This window comes from Hyla sarda, chromosome 3 (assembly GCF_029499605.1).
Source record: "Hyla sarda isolate aHylSar1 chromosome 3, aHylSar1.hap1, whole genome shotgun sequence".
NCBI lineage: Eukaryota > Metazoa > Chordata > Amphibia > Anura > Hylidae > Hyla > Hyla sarda.
Window position 1 is genome coordinate 428,936,795 of NC_079191.1, and position 20,621 is coordinate 428,957,415.

General features: G+C 49.0%; 1 protein-coding gene across 3 annotated transcripts in view; it reads right to left on the reverse strand.

Moving 5' to 3' along the window:
- The window catches only part of DNAH14 (dynein axonemal heavy chain 14), a 410,501-nt gene that overhangs the window by 59,384 nt on the left and 330,496 nt on the right, over nt 1–20,621 (reverse strand). For all 3 annotated transcript variants that reach the window (XM_056568451.1, XM_056568450.1, XM_056568452.1), the window contains exons 74-75: nt 18,120–18,235; nt 14,561–14,717 (exon numbers count right to left, since the gene is read on the reverse strand). In XM_056568451.1, coding sequence (XP_056424426.1) covers nt 14,561–14,717; nt 18,120–18,235 — 273 coding nt within the window. The remainder of the gene's footprint in view (nt 1–14,560; nt 14,718–18,119; nt 18,236–20,621) is intronic.

Genomic DNA, 20,621 nt, shown 5'->3' on the forward strand with positions numbered 1-20,621 from the left:
GACAGTATAAAGCATGCGGGAGAGCGACAGTATAAAGCATGGGGGAGAGCGACAGTATAAAGCATGGGGGAGAGCGACAGTATAAAGCATGGGGAGAGCGCCAGTATAAAGCATGGGGGAGAGCGACAGTATAAAGCATGGGGGAGAGCGCCAGTATAAAGCATGGGGGAGAGCGACAGTATAAAGCATGGGGGAGAGCGACAGTATAAAGCATGGGGGAGAGCGACAGTATAAAGCATGGGGGAGAGCGACAGTATAAAGCATGGGGAGAGCGACAGTATAAAGCATGGGGGAGAGCGACAGTATAAAGCATGGGGAGAGCGACAGTATAAAGCATGGGGGAGAGCGACAGTATAAAGCATGGGGGAGAGCGCCAGTATAAAGCATGGGGGAGAGCGACAGTATAAAGCATGGGGGAGAGCGACAGTATAAAGCATGGGGGAGAGCGACAGTATAAAGCATGGGGGAGAGCGACAGTATAAAGCATGGGGGAGAGCGACAGTATAAAGCTTGGGGGAGAGCGACAGTATAAAGCATGGGGGAGAGCGACAGTATAAAGCAGTGGGGGAGAGCGCCAGTATAAAGCATGGGGGAGAGCGACAGTATAAAGCATGGGGGAGAGCGACAGTATAAAGCATGGGGGAGAGCGACAGTATAAAGCATGGGGGAGAGCGACAGTATAAAGCATGGGGAGAGCGACAGTATAAAGCATGGGGGAGAGCGACAGTATAAAGCATGGGGGAGAGCGACAGTATAAAGCGTGGGGGAGAGCGACAGTATAAAGCATGGGGGAGAGCGACAGTATAAAGCATGGGGGAGAGCGACAGTATAAAGCATGGGGGAGAGCGACAGTATAAAGCATGGGGGAGAGCGACAGTATAAAGCATGGGGGAGAGCGACAGTATAAAGCATGGGGGAGAGCGACAGTATAAAGCGTGGGGGAGAGCGACAGTATAAAGCATGGGGGAGAGCGCCAGTATAAAGCATGGGGGAGAGCGACAGTATAAAGCATGGGGGAGAGCGACAGTATAAAGCGTGGGGGAGAGCGACAGTATAAAGCATGGGGGAGAGCGACAGTATAAAGCATGGGGGAGAGCGACAGTATAAAGCATGGGGGAGAGCGACAGTATAAAGCATGGGGGAGAGCGACAGTATAAAGCATGGGGGAGAGCGACAGTATAAAGCATGGGGGAGAGCGACAGTATAAAGCATGGGGGAGAGCGACAGTATAAAGCATGGGGGAGAGCGACAGTATAAAGCATGGGGGAGAGCGACAGTATAAAGCATGGGGGAGAGCGACAGTATAAAGCATGGGGGAGAGCGCCAGTATAAAGCAAGGGGGAGAGCGACAGTATAAAGCATGGGGGAGAGCGACAGTATAAAGCATGGGGGAGAGCGACAGTATAAAGCATGGGGGAGAGCGACAGTATAAAGCATGGGGAGAGCGACAGTATAAAGCATGGGGGAGAGCGACAGTATAAAGCATGGGGGAGAGCGACAGTATAAAGCATGGGGAGAGCGACAGTATAAAGCATGGGGGGAGAGCGACAGTATAAAGCATGGGGGAGAGCGACAGTATAAAGCATGGGGGAGAGCGACAGTATAAAGCATGGGGGAGAGCGACAGTATAAAGCATGGGGGAGAGCGCCAGTATAAAGCATGGGGGAGAGCGACAGTATAAAGCATGGGGGAGAGCGACAGTATAAAGCATGGGGGAGAGCGACAGTATAAAGCATGGGGGAGAGCGACAGTATAAAGCATGGGGGAGAGCGACAGTATAAAGCATGGGGGAGAGCGACAGTATAAAGCATGGGGGAGAGCGCCAGTATAAAGCATGGGGGAGAGCGCCAGTATAAAGCATGGGGGAGAGCGCCAGTATAAAGCGTGGGGGAGAGCGACAGTATAAAGCATGGGGGAGAGCGCCAGTATAAAGCATGGGGGAGAGCGCCAGTATAAAGCGTGGGGGAGAGCGCCAGTATAAAGCGTGGGGGAGAGCGACAGTATAAAGCATGGGGGAGAGCGACAGTATAAAGCGTGGGGGAGAGCGACAGTATAAAGCATGGGGGAGAGCGACAGTATAAAGCATGGGGGAGAGCGCCAGTATAAAGCATGGGGGAGAGCGACAGTATAAAGCATGGGGGAGAGCGCCAGTATAAAGCATGGGGGAGAGCGACAGTATAAAGCATGGGGGAGAGCGACAGTATAAAGCATGGGGGAGAGCGACAGTATAAAGCATGGGGGAGAGCGCCAGTATAAAGCATGGGGAGAGCGACAGTATAAAGCATGGGGGAGAGCGCCAGTATAAAGCATGGGGGAGAGCGCCAGTATAAAGCATGGGGGAGAGCGACAGTATAAAGCATGGGGGAGAGCGCCAGTATAAAGCATGGGGGAGAGCGACAGTATAAAGCATGGGGGAGAGCGCCAGTATAAAGCATGGGGGAGAGCGACAGTATAAAGCATGGGGGAGAGCGACAGTATAAAGCATGGGGGAGAGCGACAGTATAAAGCATGGGGGAGAGCGACAGTATAAAGCATGGGGGAGAGCGACAGTATAAAGCATGGGGGAGAGCGACAGTATAAAGCATGGGGGAGAGCGACAGTATAAAGCATGGGGGAGAGCGACAGTATAAAGCATGGGGGAGAGCGACAGTATAAAGCGTGGGGGAGAGCGACAGTATAAAGCGTGGGGGAGAGCGACAGTATAAAGCATGGGGGAGAGCGACAGTATAAAGCATGGGGCAGAGCGACAGTATAAAGCATGGGGGAGAGCGACAGTATAAAGCGTGGGGGAGAGCGACAGTATAAAGCATGGGGGAGAGCGACAGTATAAAGCATGGGGCAGAGCGACAGTATAAAGCATGGGGGAGAGCGACAGTATAAAGCATGGGGGGAGAGCGACAGTATAAAGCATGGGGGAGAGCGACAGTATAAAGCATGGGGGAGAGCGACAGTATAAAGCATGGGGGAGAGCGACAGTATAAAGCATGGGGGAGAGCGACAGTATAAAGCATGGAGGAGAGCGACAGTATAAAGCATGGGGGAGAGCGACAGTATAAAGCATGGGGGAGAGCGACAGTATAAAGCATGGGGGAGAGCGACAGTATAAAGCGTGGGGGAGAGCGACAGTATAAAGCATGGGGGAGAGCGACAGTATAAAGCATGGGGGAGAGCGACAGTATAAAGCATGGGGGAGAGCGACAGTATAAAGCATGGGGGAGAGCGACAGTATAAAGCATGGGGGAGAGCGACAGTATAAAGCATGGGGGAGAGCGCCAGTATAAAGCATGGGGGAGAGCGCCAGTATAAAGCATGGGGGAGAGCGACAGTATAAAGCATGGGGGAGAGCGACAGTATAAAGCATGGGGGAGAGCGACAGTATAAAGCATGGGGGAGAGCGACAGTATAAAGCATGGGGGAGAGCGACAGTATAAAGCATGGGGGAGAGCGACAGTATAAAGCATGGGGAGAGCGCCAGTATAAAGCATGGGGGAGAGCGACAGTATAAAGCATGGGGGAGAGCGACAGTATAAAGCATGGGGGAGAGCGACAGTATAAAGCATGGGGGAGAGCGACAGTATAAAGCATGGGGGAGAGCGACAGTATAAAGCATGGGGGAGAGCGACAGTATAAAGCACGGGGGAGAGCGACAGTATAAAGCACGGAGCAGAGCGACAGTATAAAGCGTGGGGGAGAGCGACAGTATAAAGCATGGGGGAGAGCGACAGTATAAAGCATGGGGGAGAGCGACAGTATAAAGCGTGGGGGAGAGCGACAGTATAAAGCGTGGGGAGAGCGACAGTATAAAGCATGGGGGAGAGCGACAGTATAAAGCATGGGGGAGAGCGCCAGTATAAAGCATGGGGGAGAGCGACAGTATAAAGCATGGGGGAGAGCGACAGTATAAAGCATGGGGGAGAGCGACAGTATAAAGCATGGGGGAGAGCGACAGTACAAAGCATGGGGGAGAGCGCCAGTATAAAGCATGGGGGAGAGTGCCAGTATAAAGCATGGGGGAGAGCGACAGTATAAAGCATGGGGGAGAGCGACAGTATAAAGCATGGGGGAGAGCGACAGTATAAAGCGTGGGGGAGAGCGACAGTATAAAGCGTGGGGGAGAGCGACAGTATAAAGCGTGGGGGAGAGCGACAGTATAAAGCGTGGGGGAGAGCGACAGTATAAAGCATGGGGGAGAGCGACAGTATAAAGCATGGGGGAGAGCGACAGTATAAAGCATGGAGCAGAGCGACAGTATAAAGCATGGGGGAGAGCGACAGTATAAAGCATGGGGGAGAGCGACAGTATAAAGCATGGGGGAGAGCGACAGTATAAAGCAAGGGGGAGAGCGACAGTATAAAGCATGGGGGAGAGCGACAGTATAAAGCATGGGGGAGAGCGACAGTATAAAGCATGGGGGAGAGCGACAGTATAAAGCGTGGGGGAGAGCGACAGTATAAAGCGTGGGGGAGAGCGACAGTATAAAGCATGGGGGAGAGCGACAGTATAAAGAATGGGGGAGAGCGACAGTATAAAGCATGGGGGAGAGCGACAGTATAAAGCGTGGGGGAGAGCGACAGTATAAAGCGTGGGGGAGAGCGACAGTATAAAGCGTGGGGGAGAGCGCCAGTATAAAGCGTGGGGGAGAGCGACAGTATAAAGCATGGGGGAGAGCGACAGTATAAAGCATGGGGGAGAGCGACAGTATAAAGCATGGGGGAGAGCGACAGTATAAAGCATGGGGGAGAGCGACAGTATAAAGCATGGGGGAGAGCGACAGTATAAAGCATGGGGGAGAGCGACAGTATAAAGCGTGGGGGAGAGCGACAGTATAAAGCGTGGGGGAGAGCGACAGTATAAAGCGTGGGGGAGAGCGACAGTATAAAGCGTGGGGAGAGCGACAGTATAAAGCATGGGGGAGAGCGACAGTATAAAGCATGGGGGAGAGCGACAGTATAAAGCATGGGGGAGAGCGACAGTATAAAGCATGGGGGAGAGCGACAGTATAAAGCATGGGGGAGAGCGACAGTATAAAGCGTGGGGGAGAGCGACAGTATAAAGCGTGGGGGAGAGCGACAGTATAAAGCATGGGGGAGAGCGACAGTATAAAGCATGGGGGAGAGCGCCAGTATAAAGCATGGGGGAGAGCGACAGTATAAAGCATGGGGGAGAGCGACAGTATAAAGCATGGGGGAGAGCGACAGTATAAAGCATGGGGGAGAGCGACAGTATAAAGCATGGAGGAGAGCGACAGTATAAAGCATGGGGGAGAGCGACAGTATAAAGCAAGGGGGAGAGCGACAGTATAAAGCGTGGGGGAGAGCGACAGTATAAAGCATGGGGAGAGCGACAGTATAAAGCATGGGGGAGAGCGACAGTATAAAGCATGGGGAGAGCGACAGTATAAAGCATGGAGCAGAGCGACAGTATAAAGCGTGGGGGAGAGCGCCAGTATAAAGCATGGGGGAGAGCGACAGTATAAAGCATGGGGGAGAGCGACAGTATAAAGCGTGGGGGAGAGCGACAGTATAAAGCGTGGGGGAGAGCGACAGTATAAAGCGTGGGGGAGAGCGACAGTATAAAGCGTGGGGGAGAGCGACAGTATAAAGCATGGGGGAGAGCGCCAGTATAAAGCATGGGGAGAGCGACAGTATAAAGCATGGGGGAGAGCGACAGTATAAAGCATGGGGGAGAGCGACAGTATAAAGCATGGGGGAGAGCGCCAGTATAAAGCAAGGGGGAGAGCGACAGTATAAAGCGTGGGGAGAGCGACAGTATAAAGCGTGGGGGAGAGCGCCAGTATAAAGCAAGGGGAAGAGCGACAGTATAAAGCATGGGGGAGAGCGACAGTATAAAGCATGGGGGAGAGCGACAGTATAAAGCATGGGGGAGAGCGACAGTATAAAGCATGGAGGAGAGCGACAGTATAAAGCATGGGGGAGAGCGACAGTATAAAGCATGGGGGAGAGCGCCAGTATAAAGCATGTGGGAGAGCGACAGTATAAAGCATGGGGGAGAGCGACAGTATAAAGCATGGGGGAGAGCGACAGTATAAAGCATGGGGGAGAGCGACAGTATAAAGCATGGGGGAGAGCGACAGTATAAAGCATGGGGGAGAGCGACAGTATAAAGCATGGGGGGGAGCGCCAGTATAAAGCATGGGGGAGAGCGCCAGTATAAAGCATGGGGGAGAGCGCCAGTATAAAGCATGGGGGAGAGCGACAGTATAAAGCATGGGGGAGAGCGACAGTATAAAGCATGGGGAGAGCGACAGTATAAAGCATGGGGGAGAGCGACAGTATAAAGCATGGGGGAGAGCGACAGTATAAAGCATGGGGGAGAGCGACAGTATAAAGCATGGGGGAGAGCGACAGTATAAAGCATGGGGGAGAGCGACAGTATAAAGCATGGGGGAGAGCGCCAGTATAAAGCATGGGGGAGAGCGACAGTATAAAGCATGGGGGAGAGCGACAGTATAAAGCATGGGGGAGAGCGACAGTATAAAGCATGGGGGAGAGCGACAGTATAAAGCATGGGGGAGAGCGACAGTATAAAGCATGGAGCAGAGCGACAGTATAAAGCATGGGGGAGGGCGACAGTATAAAGCATGGGGGAGAGCGACAGTATAAAGCATGGGGGAGAGCGACAGTATAAAGCATGGGGGAGAGCGACAGTATAAAGCATGGGGGAGAGCGACAGTATAAAGCATGGGGGAGAGCGCCAGTATAAAGCATGGGGGAGAGCGCCAGTATAAAGCATGGGGGAGAGCGCCAGAATAAAGCATGGGGGAGAGCGACAGTATAAAGCATGGGGGAGAGCGCCAGAATAAAGCATGGGGGAGAGCGACAGTATAAAGCATGGGGGAGAGCGACAGTATAAAGCATGGGGGAGAGCGACAGTATAAAGCATGGGGGAGAGCGACAGTATAAAGCATGGGGGAGAGCGACAGTATAAAGCATGGGGGGAGAGCGACAGTATAAAGCATGGGGAGAGCGACAGTATAAAGCATGGGGGAGAGCGACAGTATAAAGCGTGGGGGAGAGCGACAGTATAAAGCGTGGGGGAGAGCGACAGTATAAAGCGTGGGGGAGAGCGACAGTATAAAGCATGGGGGAGAGCGACAGTATAAAGCATGGGGGAGAGCGACAGTATAAAGCATGGGGGAGAGCGACAGTATAAAGCATGGGGGAGAGCGACAGTATAAAGCATGGGGAGAGCGACAGTATAAAGCATGGGGGAGAGCGCCAGTATAAAGCATGGGGGAGAGCGCCAGTATAAAGCATGGGGGAGAGCGCCAGTATAAAGCATGGGGGAGAGCGCCAGTATAAAGCATGGGGGAGAGCGCCAGTATAAAGCATGGGGGAGAGCGACAGTATAAAGCATGGGGGAGAGCGACAGTATAAAGCATGGGGGAGAGCGACAGTATAAAGCATGGGGGAGAGCGACAGTATAAAGCATGGGGGAGAGCGACAGTATAAAGCATGGGGGAGAGCGACAGTATAAAGCATGGGGGAGAGCGCCAGTATAAAGCATGGGGGAGAGAGCCAGTATAAAGCGTGGGGGAGAGCGCCAGTATAAAGCGTGGGGGAGAGCGACAGTATAAAGCATGGGGAGAGCGACAGTATAAAGCATGGGGGAGAGCGCCAGTATAAAGCATGGGGGAGAGCGACAGTATAAAGCATGGGGGAGAGCGACAGTATAAAGCATGGAGCAGAGCGACAGTATAAAGCATGGGGGAGAGCGACAGTATAAAGCATGGGGGAGAGCGACAGTATAAAGCATGGGGGAGAGCGACAGTATAAAGCATGGGGGAGAGCGACAGTATAAAGCATGGGGGAGAGCGACAGTATAAAGCATGGGGGAGAGCGACAGTATAAAGCGTGGGGGAGAGCGACAGTATAAAGCGTGGGGGAGAGCGACAGTATAAAGCATGGGGGAGAGCGACAGTATAAAGCATGGGGGAGAGCGACAGTATAAAGCATGGGGGAGAGCGACAGTATAAAGCGTGGGGGAGAGCGACAGTATAAAGCGTGGGGGAGAGCGACAGTATAAAGCGTGGGGGAGAGCGCCAGTATAAAGCGTGGGGGAGAGCGACAGTATAAAGCATGGGGGAGAGCGACAGTATAAAGCATGGGGGAGAGCGACAGTATAAAGCATGGAGCAGAGCGACAGTATAAAGCATGGGGGAGAGCGACAGTATAAAGCATGGGGGAGAGCGACAGTATAAAGCATGGGGGAGAGCGACAGTATAAAGCGTGGGGGAGAGCGACAGTATAAAGCGTGGGGGAGAGCGACAGTATAAAGCGTGGGGGAGAGCGACAGTATAAAGCGTGGGGGAGAGCGACAGTATAAAGCGTGGGGGAGAGCGCCAGTATAAAGCATGGGGGAGAGCGACAGTATAAAGCATGGGGGAGAGCGACAGTATAAAGCATGGGGAGAGCGACAGTATAAAGCATGGGGGAGAGCGACAGTATAAAGCGTGGGGGAGAGCGACAGTATAAAGCATGGGGGAGAGCGACAGTATAAAGCATGGGGGAGAGCGCCAGTATAAAGCATGGGGGAGAGCAACAGTATAAAGCATGGGGGAGAGCGACAGTATAAAGCAAGGGGGAGAGCGACAGTATAAAGCGTGGGGGAGAGCGACAGTATAAAGCATGGGGGAGAGCGACAGTATAAAGCATGGGGGAGAGCGACAGTATAAAGCATGGGGGAGAGCGACAGTATAAAGCATGGGGGAGAGCGACAGTATAAAGCATGGAGCAGAGCGACAGTATAAAGCGTGGGGGAGAGCGCCAGTATAAAGCATGGGGGAGAGCGACAGTATAAAGCATGGGGGAGAGCGACAGTATAACGCGTGGGGGAGAGCGACAGTATAAAGCGTGGGGGAGAGCGACAGTATAAAGCGTGGGGGAGAGCGACAGTATAAAGCATGGGGGAGAGCGACAGTATAAAGCATGGGGGAGAGCGCCAGTATAAAGCATGGGGGAGAGCGACAGTATAAAGCATGGGGGAGAGCGACAGTATAAAGCATGGGGGAGAGCGACAGTATAAAGCATGGGGGAGAGCGCCAGTATAAAGCAAGGGGGAGAGCGACAGTATAAAGCGTGGGGGAGAGCGACAGTATAAAGCGTGGGGGAGAGCGCCAGTATAAAGCAAGGGGGAGAGCGACAGTATAAAGCATGGGGGAGAGCGACAGTATAAAGCATGGGGGAGAGCGACAGTATAAAGCATGGGGGAGAGCGACAGTATAAAGCATGGAGGAGAGCGACAGTATAAAGCATGGGGGAGAGCGACAGTATAAAGCATGGGGGAGAGCGCCAGTATAAAGCATGTGGGAGAGCGACAGTATAAAGCATGGGGGAGAGCGACAGTATAAAGCATGGGGAGAGCGACAGTATAAAGCATGGGGAGAGCGCCAGTATAAAGCATGGGGGAGAGCGACAGTATAAAGCATGGGGGAGAGCGACAGTATAAAGCATGGGGGAGAGCGACAGTATAAAGCATGGGGGAGAGCGACAGTATAAAGCATGGGGGAGAGCGACAGTATAAAGCATGGGGGAGAGCGACAGTATAAAGCATGGGGGAGAGCGCCAGTATAAAGCATGGGGGAGAGCGCCAGTATAAAGCATGGGGGAGAGCGCCAGTATAAAGCGTGGGGGAGAGCGACAGTATAAAGCATGGGGGAGAGCGCCAGTATAAAGCATGGGGGAGAGCGCCAGTATAAAGCGTGGGGGAGAGCGCCAGTATAAAGCGTGGGGGAGAGCGACAGTATAAAGCGTGGGGAGAGCGACAGTATAAAGCGTGGGGGAGAGCGACAGTATAAAGCATGGGGGAGAGCGACAGTATAAAGCATGGGGGAGAGCGACAGTATAAAGCATGGGGGAGAGCGACAGTATAAAGCATGGGGGAGAGCGCCAGTATAAAGCATGGGGGAGAGCGACAGTATAAAGCATGGGGGAGAGTGACAGTATAAAGCATGGGGAGAGCGACAGTATAAAGCATGGGGGAGAGCGCCAGTATAAAGCATGGGGGAGAGCGACAGTATAAAGCATGGGGGAGAGCGCCAGTATAAAGCATGGGGGAGAGCGCCAGTATAAAGCATGGGGGAGAGCGACAGTATAAAGCATGGGGGAGAGCGCCAGTATAAAGCATGGGGGAGAGCGACAGTATAAAGCATGGGGGAGAGCGCCAGTATAAAGCATGGGGGAGAGCGACAGTATAAAGCATGGGGGAGAGCGACAGTATAAAGCATAGGGGAGAGCGACAGTATAAAGCATGGGGGAGAGCGACAGTATAAAGCATGGGGGAGAGCGACAGTATAAAGCATGGGGAGAGCGACAGTATAAAGCATGGGGGAGAGCGACAGTATAAAGCATGGGGGAGAGCGACAGTATAAAGCATGGGGGAGAGCGACAGTATAAAGCGTGGGGGAGAGCGACAGTATAAAGCGTGGGGAGAGCGACAGTATAAAGCATGGGGGAGAGCGACAGTATAAAGCATGGGGCAGAGCGACAGTATAAAGCATGGGGAGAGCGACAGTATAAAGCGTGGGGAGAGCGACAGTATAAAGCATGGGGGAGAGCGACAGTATAAAGCATGGGGCAGAGCGACAGTATAAAGCATGGGGGAGAGCGCCAGTATAAAGCATGGGGGAGAGCGACAGTATAAAGCATGGGGGAGAGCGACAGTATAAAGCATGGGGAGAGCGACAGTATAAAGCATGGGGGAGAGCGACAGTATAAAGCATGGAGGAGAGCGACAGTATAAAGCATGGGGGAGAGCGACAGTATAAAGCATGGGGGAGAGCGACAGTATAAAGCATGGGGGAGAGCGACAGTATAAAGCATGGGGCAGAGCGACAGTATAAAGCATGGGGGAGAGCGACAGTATAAAGCATGGGGGAGAGCGACAGTATAAAGCATGGGGGAGAGCGACAGTATAAAGCATGGGGGAGAGCGACAGTATAAAGCGTGGGGGAGAGCGACAGTATAAAGCGTGGGGGAGAGCGACAGTATAAAGCATGGGGGAGAGCGACAGTATAAAGCATGGGGGAGAGCGCCAGTATAAAGCATGGGGGAGAGCGACAGTATAAAGCATGGGGGAGAGCGACAGTATAAAGCATGGGGGAGAGCGACAGTATAAAGCATGGGGGAGAGCGACAGTATAAAGCATGGAGGAGAGCGACAGTATAAAGCATGGGGAGAGCGCCAGTATAAAGCATGGGGGAGAGCGACAGTATAAAGCGTGGGGAGAGCGACAGTATAAAGCATGGGGGAGAGCGACAGTATAAAGCATGGGGGAGAGCGACAGTATAAAGCATGGGGGAGAGCGACAGTATAAAGCATGGGGGAGAGCGACAGTATAAAGCATGGAGCAGAGCGACAGTATAAAGCGTGGGGGAGAGCGCCAGTATAAAGCATGGGGGAGAGCGACAGTATAAAGCATGGGGGAGAGCGACAGTATAAAGCATGGGGGAGAGCGACAGTATAAAGCATGGGGGAGAGCGACAGTATAAAGCATGGGGGAGAGCGACAGTATAAAGCATGGGGGAGAGCGACAGTATAAAGCATGGGGGAGAGCGACAGTATAAAGCATGGGGGAGAGCGACAGTATAAAGCATGGGGGAGAGCGACAGTATAAAGCGTGGGGGAGAGCGACAGTATAAAGCGTGGGGGAGAGCGACAGTATAAAGCATGGGGGAGAGCGACAGTATAAAGCATGGGGCAGAGCGACAGTATAAAGCATGGGGGAGAGCGACAGTATAAAGCGTGGGGGAGAGCGACAGTATAAAGCATGGGGGAGAGCGACAGTATAAAGCATGGGGCAGAGCGACAGTATAAAGCATGGGGGAGAGCGCCAGTATAAAGCATGGGGGAGAGCGACAGTATAAAGCATGGGGGAGAGCGACAGTATAAAGATGGGGGAGAGCGACAGTATAAAGCATGGGGGAGAGCGACAGTATAAAGCATGGGGGAGAGCGACAGTATAAAGCATGGAGGAGAGCGACAGTATAAAGCATGGGGGAGAGCGACAGTATAAAGCATGGGGGAGAGCGACAGTATAAAGCATGGGGGAGAGCGACAGTATAAAGCATGGGGCAGAGCGCCAGTATAAAGCATGGGGGAGAGCGACAGTATAAAGCATGGGGGAGAGCGACAGTATAAAGCATGGGGAGAGCGACAGTATAAAGCATGGGGGAGAGCGACAGTATAAAGCGTGGGGGAGAGCGACAGTATAAAGCGTGGGGGAGAGCGACAGTATAAAGCATGGGGGAGAGCGACAGTATAAAGCATGGGGGAGAGCGCCAGTATAAAGCATGGGGGAGAGCGACAGTATAAAGCATGGGGAGAGCGACAGTATAAAGCATGGGGGAGAGCGACAGTATAAAGCATGGGGGAGAGCGACAGTATAAAGCATGGAGGAGAGCGACAGTATAAAGCATGGGGAGAGCGCCAGTATAAAGCATGGGGGAGAGCGACAGTATAAAGCATGGGGGAGAGCGACAGTATAAAGCATGGGGGAGAGCGACAGTATAAAGCATGGGGGAGAGCGACAGTATAAAGCATGGGGGAGAGCGACAGTATAAAGCATGGGGGAGAGCGACAGTATAAAGCATGGGGGAGAGCGACAGTATAAAGCATGGGGGAGAGCGACAGTATAAAGCGTGGGGGAGAGCGACAGTATAAAGCGTGGGGGAGAGCGCCAGTATAAAGCATGGGGGAGAGCGACAGTATAAAGCATGGGGGGAGAGCGACAGTATAAAGCGTGGGGAGAGCGACAGTATAAAGCGTGGGGGAGAGCGACAGTATAAAGCGTGGGGAGAGCGACAGTATAAAGCATGGGGGAGAGCGACAGTATAAAGCATGGGGGAGAGCGCCAGTATAAAGCATGGGGGAGAGCGACAGTATAAAGCATGGGGGAGAGCGACAGTATAAAGCATGGGGGAGAGCGACAGTATAAAGCATGGGGGAGAGCGCCAGTATAAAGCAAGGGGGAGAGCGACAGTATAAAGCGTGGGGGAGAGCGACAGTATAAAGCGTGGGGGAGAGCGCCAGTATAAAGCAAGGGGGAGAGCGACAGTATAAAGCATGGGGGAGAGCGACAGTATAAAGCATGGGGGAGAGCGACAGTATAAAGCATGGGGGAGAGCGACAGTATAAAGCATGGAGGAGAGCGACAGTATAAAGCATGGGGGAGAGCGACAGTATAAAGCATGGGGGAGAGCGCCAGTATAAAGCATGTGGGAGAGCGACAGTATAAAGCATGGGGGAGAGCGACAGTATAAAGCATGGGGAGAGCAACAGTATAAAGCATGGGGGAGAGCGCCAGTATAAAGCATGGGGGAGAGCGACAGTATAAAGCATGGGGGAGAGCGACAGTATAAAGCATGGGGGAGAGCGACAGTATAAAGCATGGGGGAGAGCGACAGTATAAAGCATGGGGGAGAGCGACAGTATAAAGCATGGGGGAGAGCGACAGTATAAAGCATGGGGGAGAGCGCCAGTATAAAGCATGGGGGAGAGCGCCAGTATAAAGCATGGGGGAGAGCGCCAGTATAAAGCGTGGGGGAGAGCGACAGTATAAAGCATGGGGGAGAGCGCCAGTATAAAGCATGGGGGAGAGCGCCAGTATAAAGCGTGGGGGAGAGCGCCAGTATAAAGCGTGGGGGAGAGCGACAGTATAAAGCGTGGGGGAGAGCGACAGTATAAAGCGTGGGGGAGAGCGACAGTATAAAGCATGGGGGAGAGCGACAGTATAAAGCATGGGGGAGAGCGCCAGTATAAAGCATGGGGGGAGAGCGACAGTATAAAGCATGGGGGAGAGCGCCAGTATAAAGCATGGGGGAGAGCGACAGTATAAAGCATGGGGGAGAGTGACAGTATAAAGCATGGGGGAGAGCGACAGTATAAAGCATGGGGGAGAGCGCCAGTATAAAGCATGGGGGAGAGCGACAGTATAAAGCATGGGGGAGAGTGACAGTATAAAGCATGGGCAGAGCGACAGTATAAAGCATGGGGGAGAGCGACAGTATAAAGCGTGGGGGAGAGCGACAGTATAAAGCATGGGGGAGAGCGACAGTATAAAGCATGGGGCAGAGCGACAGTATAAAGCATGGGGGAGAGCGACAGTATAAAGCATGGGGGAGAGCGACAGTATAAAGCATGGGGGAGAGCGACAGTATAAAGCATGGGGGAGAGCGACAGTATAAAGCATGGGGGAGAGCGACAGTATAAAGCATGGAGGAGAGCGACAGTATAAAGCATGGGGGAGAGCGACAGTATAAAGCATGGGGGAGAGCGACAGTATAAAGCGTGGGGAGAGCGACAGTATAAAGCATGGGGGAGAGCGACAGTATAAAGCATGGGGGAGAGCGACAGTATAAAGCATGGGGGAGAGCGACAGTATAAAGCATGGGGGAGAGCGACAGTATAAAGCATGGGGAGAGCGAGACTGATCCTAAAGAGAAGATATCAGACTAACAGGAGAACATTCTGCTAAACCGACCAGTAAAAATGGCCGCACAACAACAAGCAGCAGGTTAGTGACGATAAATCAGGGGTCTCACCGGCAGAGAGGATGAATATTAGGGGGGAGGAAGGACCGGACTCATCCAGCACCTGCTTCACATTCATAGGACGACTATGGACGTATTCTGCCCCCATCTTCTCTGCGATGAACAATCGGATCCCAATGATCAAACACTCAGGACGCAAAACCTTTATCTACAATAATGATAGACAATCACTATATACAGGTCACAATCACTATATACAGGACACAATCACTATATACAGGTCACAATCACTATATACAGGACACAATCACTATATACAGGTCACAATCACTATATACAGGTCACAATCACTATATACAGGACACAATCACTATATACAGGTCACAATCACTATATACAGGACACAATCACTATATACAGGTCACAATCACTATATACAGGACACAATCACTATATAAAGGACACAATCACTATATACAGGACACAATCACTATATACAGGACACAATCACTATATACAGGACACAATCACTATATACAGGTCACAATCACTATATACAGGTCACAATCACTATATACAGGACACAATCACTATATACAGGACACAATCACTATATACAGGACACAATCACTATATACAGGTCACAATCACTATATACAGGACACAATCACTATATACAGGACACAATCACTATATACAGGTCACAATCACTATATACAGGACACAATCACTATATACAGGTCACAATCACTATATACAGGTCACAATCACTATATACAGGTCACAATCACAATATACAGGTCACAATCACTATATACAGGTCACAATCACTATATACAGGTTACAATCACTATATACAGGTCACAATCACTATATACAGGTCACAATCACAATATACAGGTCACAATCACTATATACAGGACACACATTACTATATACAGGTCACAATCACTATATACAGGTCACAATCACTATATAGAGGTCACAATCACTATATAGAGGTCACAATCACTATATACAGGTCACAATCACTATATACAGGACACAATCACTATATACAGGACACAATCACTATATACAGGACACAATCACTATATACAGGACACAATCACTATATACAGGTCACAATCACTATATACAGGACACAATCACTATATACAGGACACAATCACTATATACAGGACACAATCACTATATACAGGACACAATCACTATGTACAGGACACAATCACTATATACAGGTCACAATCACTATATACAGGACACAATCACTATATACAGGACACAATCACTATATACAGGTCACAATCACTATATACAGGACTCAATCACTATATAGAGGTCACAATCACTATATGTAGGTCAAAATCACTATATAGAGGTCACAATCACTATATACAGGACACAATCACTATATACAGGCCACAATCACTATATACAGGACACAATCACTATATACAGGACACAATCACTATATACAGGACACAATCACTATAGACAGGCCACAATCACTATATACAGGACACAATCACTATGTACAGGACACAATCACTATGTACAGGTCACAATCACTATATACAGGTCACAATCACTATATACAGGACACAATCACTATGTACAGGACACAATCACTATATACAGGTCACAATCACTATATACAGGACACAATCACTATATAGAGGTCACAATCACTATATACAGGTCAAAATCACTATATAGAGGTCACAATCACTATATACAGGTCACAATCACTATATACAGGTCACAATCACTATATACAGGTCACAATCACTATATACAGGACACAATCACTATATACAGGTCACAATCACTATATACAGGTCACAATCACTATATAGAGGTCACAATCACTATATAGAGGTCACAATCACTATATACAGGTCACAATCACTATATACAGGTCACAATCACTATATACAGGACACAATCACTATGTACAGGATACAATCACTATATACAGGTCACAATCACTATATACAGGACACAATCACTATATACAGGACACAATCACTATATACAGGACACAATCACTATATACAGGACACAATCACTATATACAGGACACAATCACTATATACAGGACACAATCACTATATACAGGTCACAATCACTATATACAGGTCACAATCACTATATACAGGACACAATCACTATATACAGGACACAATCACTATATACAGGACACAATCACTATATACAGGTCACAATCACTATATACGGGTCACAATCACTATATACAGGACACAATCACTATATACAGGTCAAAATCACTATATAGAGGTCACAATCACTATGTACAGGACACAATCACTATATACAGGTCACAATCACTATATACAGGTCACAATCACTATATACAGGCCACAATCACTATATACAGGACACAATCACTATATACAGGACACAATCACTATATACAGGAAAAAAATCACTATATACAGGCCACAATCACTATATACAGGCCACAATCACTATATACAGGTCACAATCACTATATACAGGTCACAATCACTATATACAGGACACAATCACTATATACAGGACACAATCACTATATACAGGTCACAATCACTATATACAGGTCACAATCACTATGTACTGGACACAATCACTATATACAGGTCGCAATCACTATATACAGGACGCAATCACTATATATACAGGACACAATCACTATATACAGGACACAATCACTATATACAGGTCACAATCACTATATACAGGACACAATCACTATATACAGGTCACAATCACTATATACAGGACACAATCACTATATACCGGACACAATCACTATATACAGAACACGATCACTATATACAGGACACAATCACTATATACAGGTCACAATCACTATATACAGGACACAATCACTATATACAGAACACGATCACTATATACAGGACACAATCACTATATACAGGTCACAATCACTATATACAGGTCACAATCACTATATACAGGACACAATCACTATATACAGGACACAATCACTATATACAGAACACGATCACTATATACAGGACACAATCACTATATACAGGTCACAATCACTATATACAGGACACAATCACTATATACAGGACACAATCACTATATACAGGTCACAATCACTATATACAGGACACAATCACTATATACAGGTCACAATCACTATATACAGGACACAATCACTATATACAGGTCACAATCACTATATACAGGACACAATCACTATATACAGGTCACAATCACTATATACAGGACACAATCACTATAAACAGGTCACAGTCACTATATACAGGTCACAATCACTATATACAGGACACAATCACTATATACAGGACACAGTCACTATATACAGGTCACAATCACTATATACAGGACACAATCACTATATACAGGACACAATCACTATATACAGGACACAATCACTATATACAGGACACAATCACTATATACAGGTCACAATCACTATATAGAGGTCACAATCACTATATACAGGTCACAATCACTATATACAGGACACAATCACTATATACAGGACACAATCACTATATACAGGTGCTGATATACAATCTTAGGTATTAATAACTAATAAATATTTTACCAGTAAAAGCTTCTGGAATGAAGTCGTTGTCTCCCAATGAAATATAGTAATAGGGGGGGAGATCTCCTGGTCCGCAGCAAATCCTGGATCTAACCGGAGATCAACTTCTGTGGAATCTGTAATCAATGTATTATTTATCCTATAGAGGAAGAGGGATCGAATATCTATCTATCTATCTCATATCTATCTATCTATCTATCTATCTATCTCATATCTATCTATCTCATATCTATCTATCTCATATCTATCTATCTATCTCATACCTATCTATCTATCTATCTCATATCTATCTATCTATCTCATATCTATCTATCTCATATCTATCTATCTATCTCATATCTATCTATCTCCTATCTATCTCCTATCTATCTATCTCCTATCTATCTATCTCTCATATCTATCTATCTATCTATCTCTCATATCTATCTATCTCATATCTATCTATCTATCTATCTCATATCTATCTATCTATCTCATATATATCTATCTATCTATCTATCTCTCATATCTATCTATCTATCTATCTATCTATCTCTCATATCTATCTATCTCTCATACAGACAAAGAATAAGTCAGCCAGCACTTTAGTCGATACCAAACTATTATATGGACCTGGCCTACAGGTGCACGCTACTAGGCTAGATATACAGCAACAGAAGGATGCAGCAGCACACTGCCAGCACAAGGACATAGGTGCAACATGAACATGCAGATAAAACATGGAGACTATACAGCTATGGTGTAATAGATGCAAATGTGAAACTATGAAATAGTGAGGCACTTAGCTCACAAATTTGTCTCCGCCGGCGGTCAAATAGCTTGGACCGTCCCACCGCGATAAGGTGGCCTCCTTGGGACGGACCCTACACTGTGAATATGCCTCTGTGTGAACAGTTCAGTAAGCATGGCAGGGTCTGGAACATCCAAGACACCTTATATACACACCTGATAGAGGGGGGTGGGGTGCAAGGCCAACATGGAGGTAGCACTTAGCTTGCGAGCTAAGTGCCTCACTATTTCATAGTTTCACATTTGCATCTATTACACCATAGCTGTATAGTTCTCCATGTTTTAACTGCATATTCATGTTGCACCTATATCCTTGTGCTGGCAGTGTGCTGCTGCATTCTTCTGTTGCTGTATATCTATCTCTCATATCTATCTATCTATCTATCTCATATCTATCCAGTGGCGTTGCGACCCGGGTGCGGGGGGTGCGGCCCGCACCGGGTGACACCAACCTAATGGGGTGACACCAAGACGCTCCGCTATAACCAGCGATCTATTGTGGGGAAACTTTGACCCATTGTGGGGAACCTGCAAGGGAACCTGCGGCCTAATGTGGGGAAACTACTACCAAATGTGGGGAGTCTATGCTACCTAATGTGGGGAATCTGTGCTACCAAATGTGGGGAGTCTATGCTACCTTATGTGGGGAATCTGTGCTACCTAATGTGGGGAAATTGCTACCTAATGTGGGGAATCTGTGCTACCTAATGTGGGGAAATTGCTACCTAATGTGGGGTAACTGGTACCTACCTAACGTGGGGGAACTGGTACCAAATGTGGGGAATCTATGCTGCCTAATGTGGGGAATAGATGCTACCTAATGTGGGGAAACTGCGACCTACCTAATGTGGGGGCACTGCTGCCTACCTAATGCTCCCCCCCTGGCAGTAGCACCCTCATCATCCACCAGCAACACCCCCCCCCCCCCCAGCAGCACCTCCATCAACATATCCTGATGGTGGATGATGGCGGTGCTCCTGCCGGGAGGATGATCCTGCCAATGGATGATGGGGGTGATACTGCCAGGGGGGATGGCCAGTAGCACCCTCATCATCCTCCAGCAACACCTCCCCAGTAGTAGCACCCCCATCATCCACTAGCAACACCACCAATACCCCCCTCCCGTGGTAATAGCATCAGCTAACGGATGTTGAGGGGTGTTACTTTGGTTGTGGTATTATATTCAGAGGGTGCACTGTATGGCAACGTTATATTCAGAGGGCGCAGTGGGTGGTAGTATTATATTCAGAGGGTGCACTGTATGGCAACGTTATATTCAGAGGGCGCAGTTTGTGGTAGTATTATTAGAGATGAGCGAACTTACAGTAAATTCGATTTGTCACGAACTTCTCGGCTCGGCAGTTGATGACTTATCCTGCGTAAATTAGTTCAGCCTTCAGGTGCTCCTGTGGGCTGGAAAAGGTGGATACAGTCCTAGGAAAGAGTCTCCTAGGACTGTATCCACCTTTTCCAGCCCACGGGAGCACCTGAAAGCTGAACTAATTTATGCAGGAAAAGTCATCAACTGCCGAGCAGAGAAGTTTGTGACGAGTTGAATTTACTGTAGTTTGCTCATCTCTAAGTATTATATTCAGAGGGTGCAGTGGGTGGTAGTATTATATTCAGAGGGTACAGTATGTGGCAGATTTATATTCAGGGGTACAGTATGTGGCAGATTTATATTCAGGGGTACAGTATGTGGCAGATTTATAT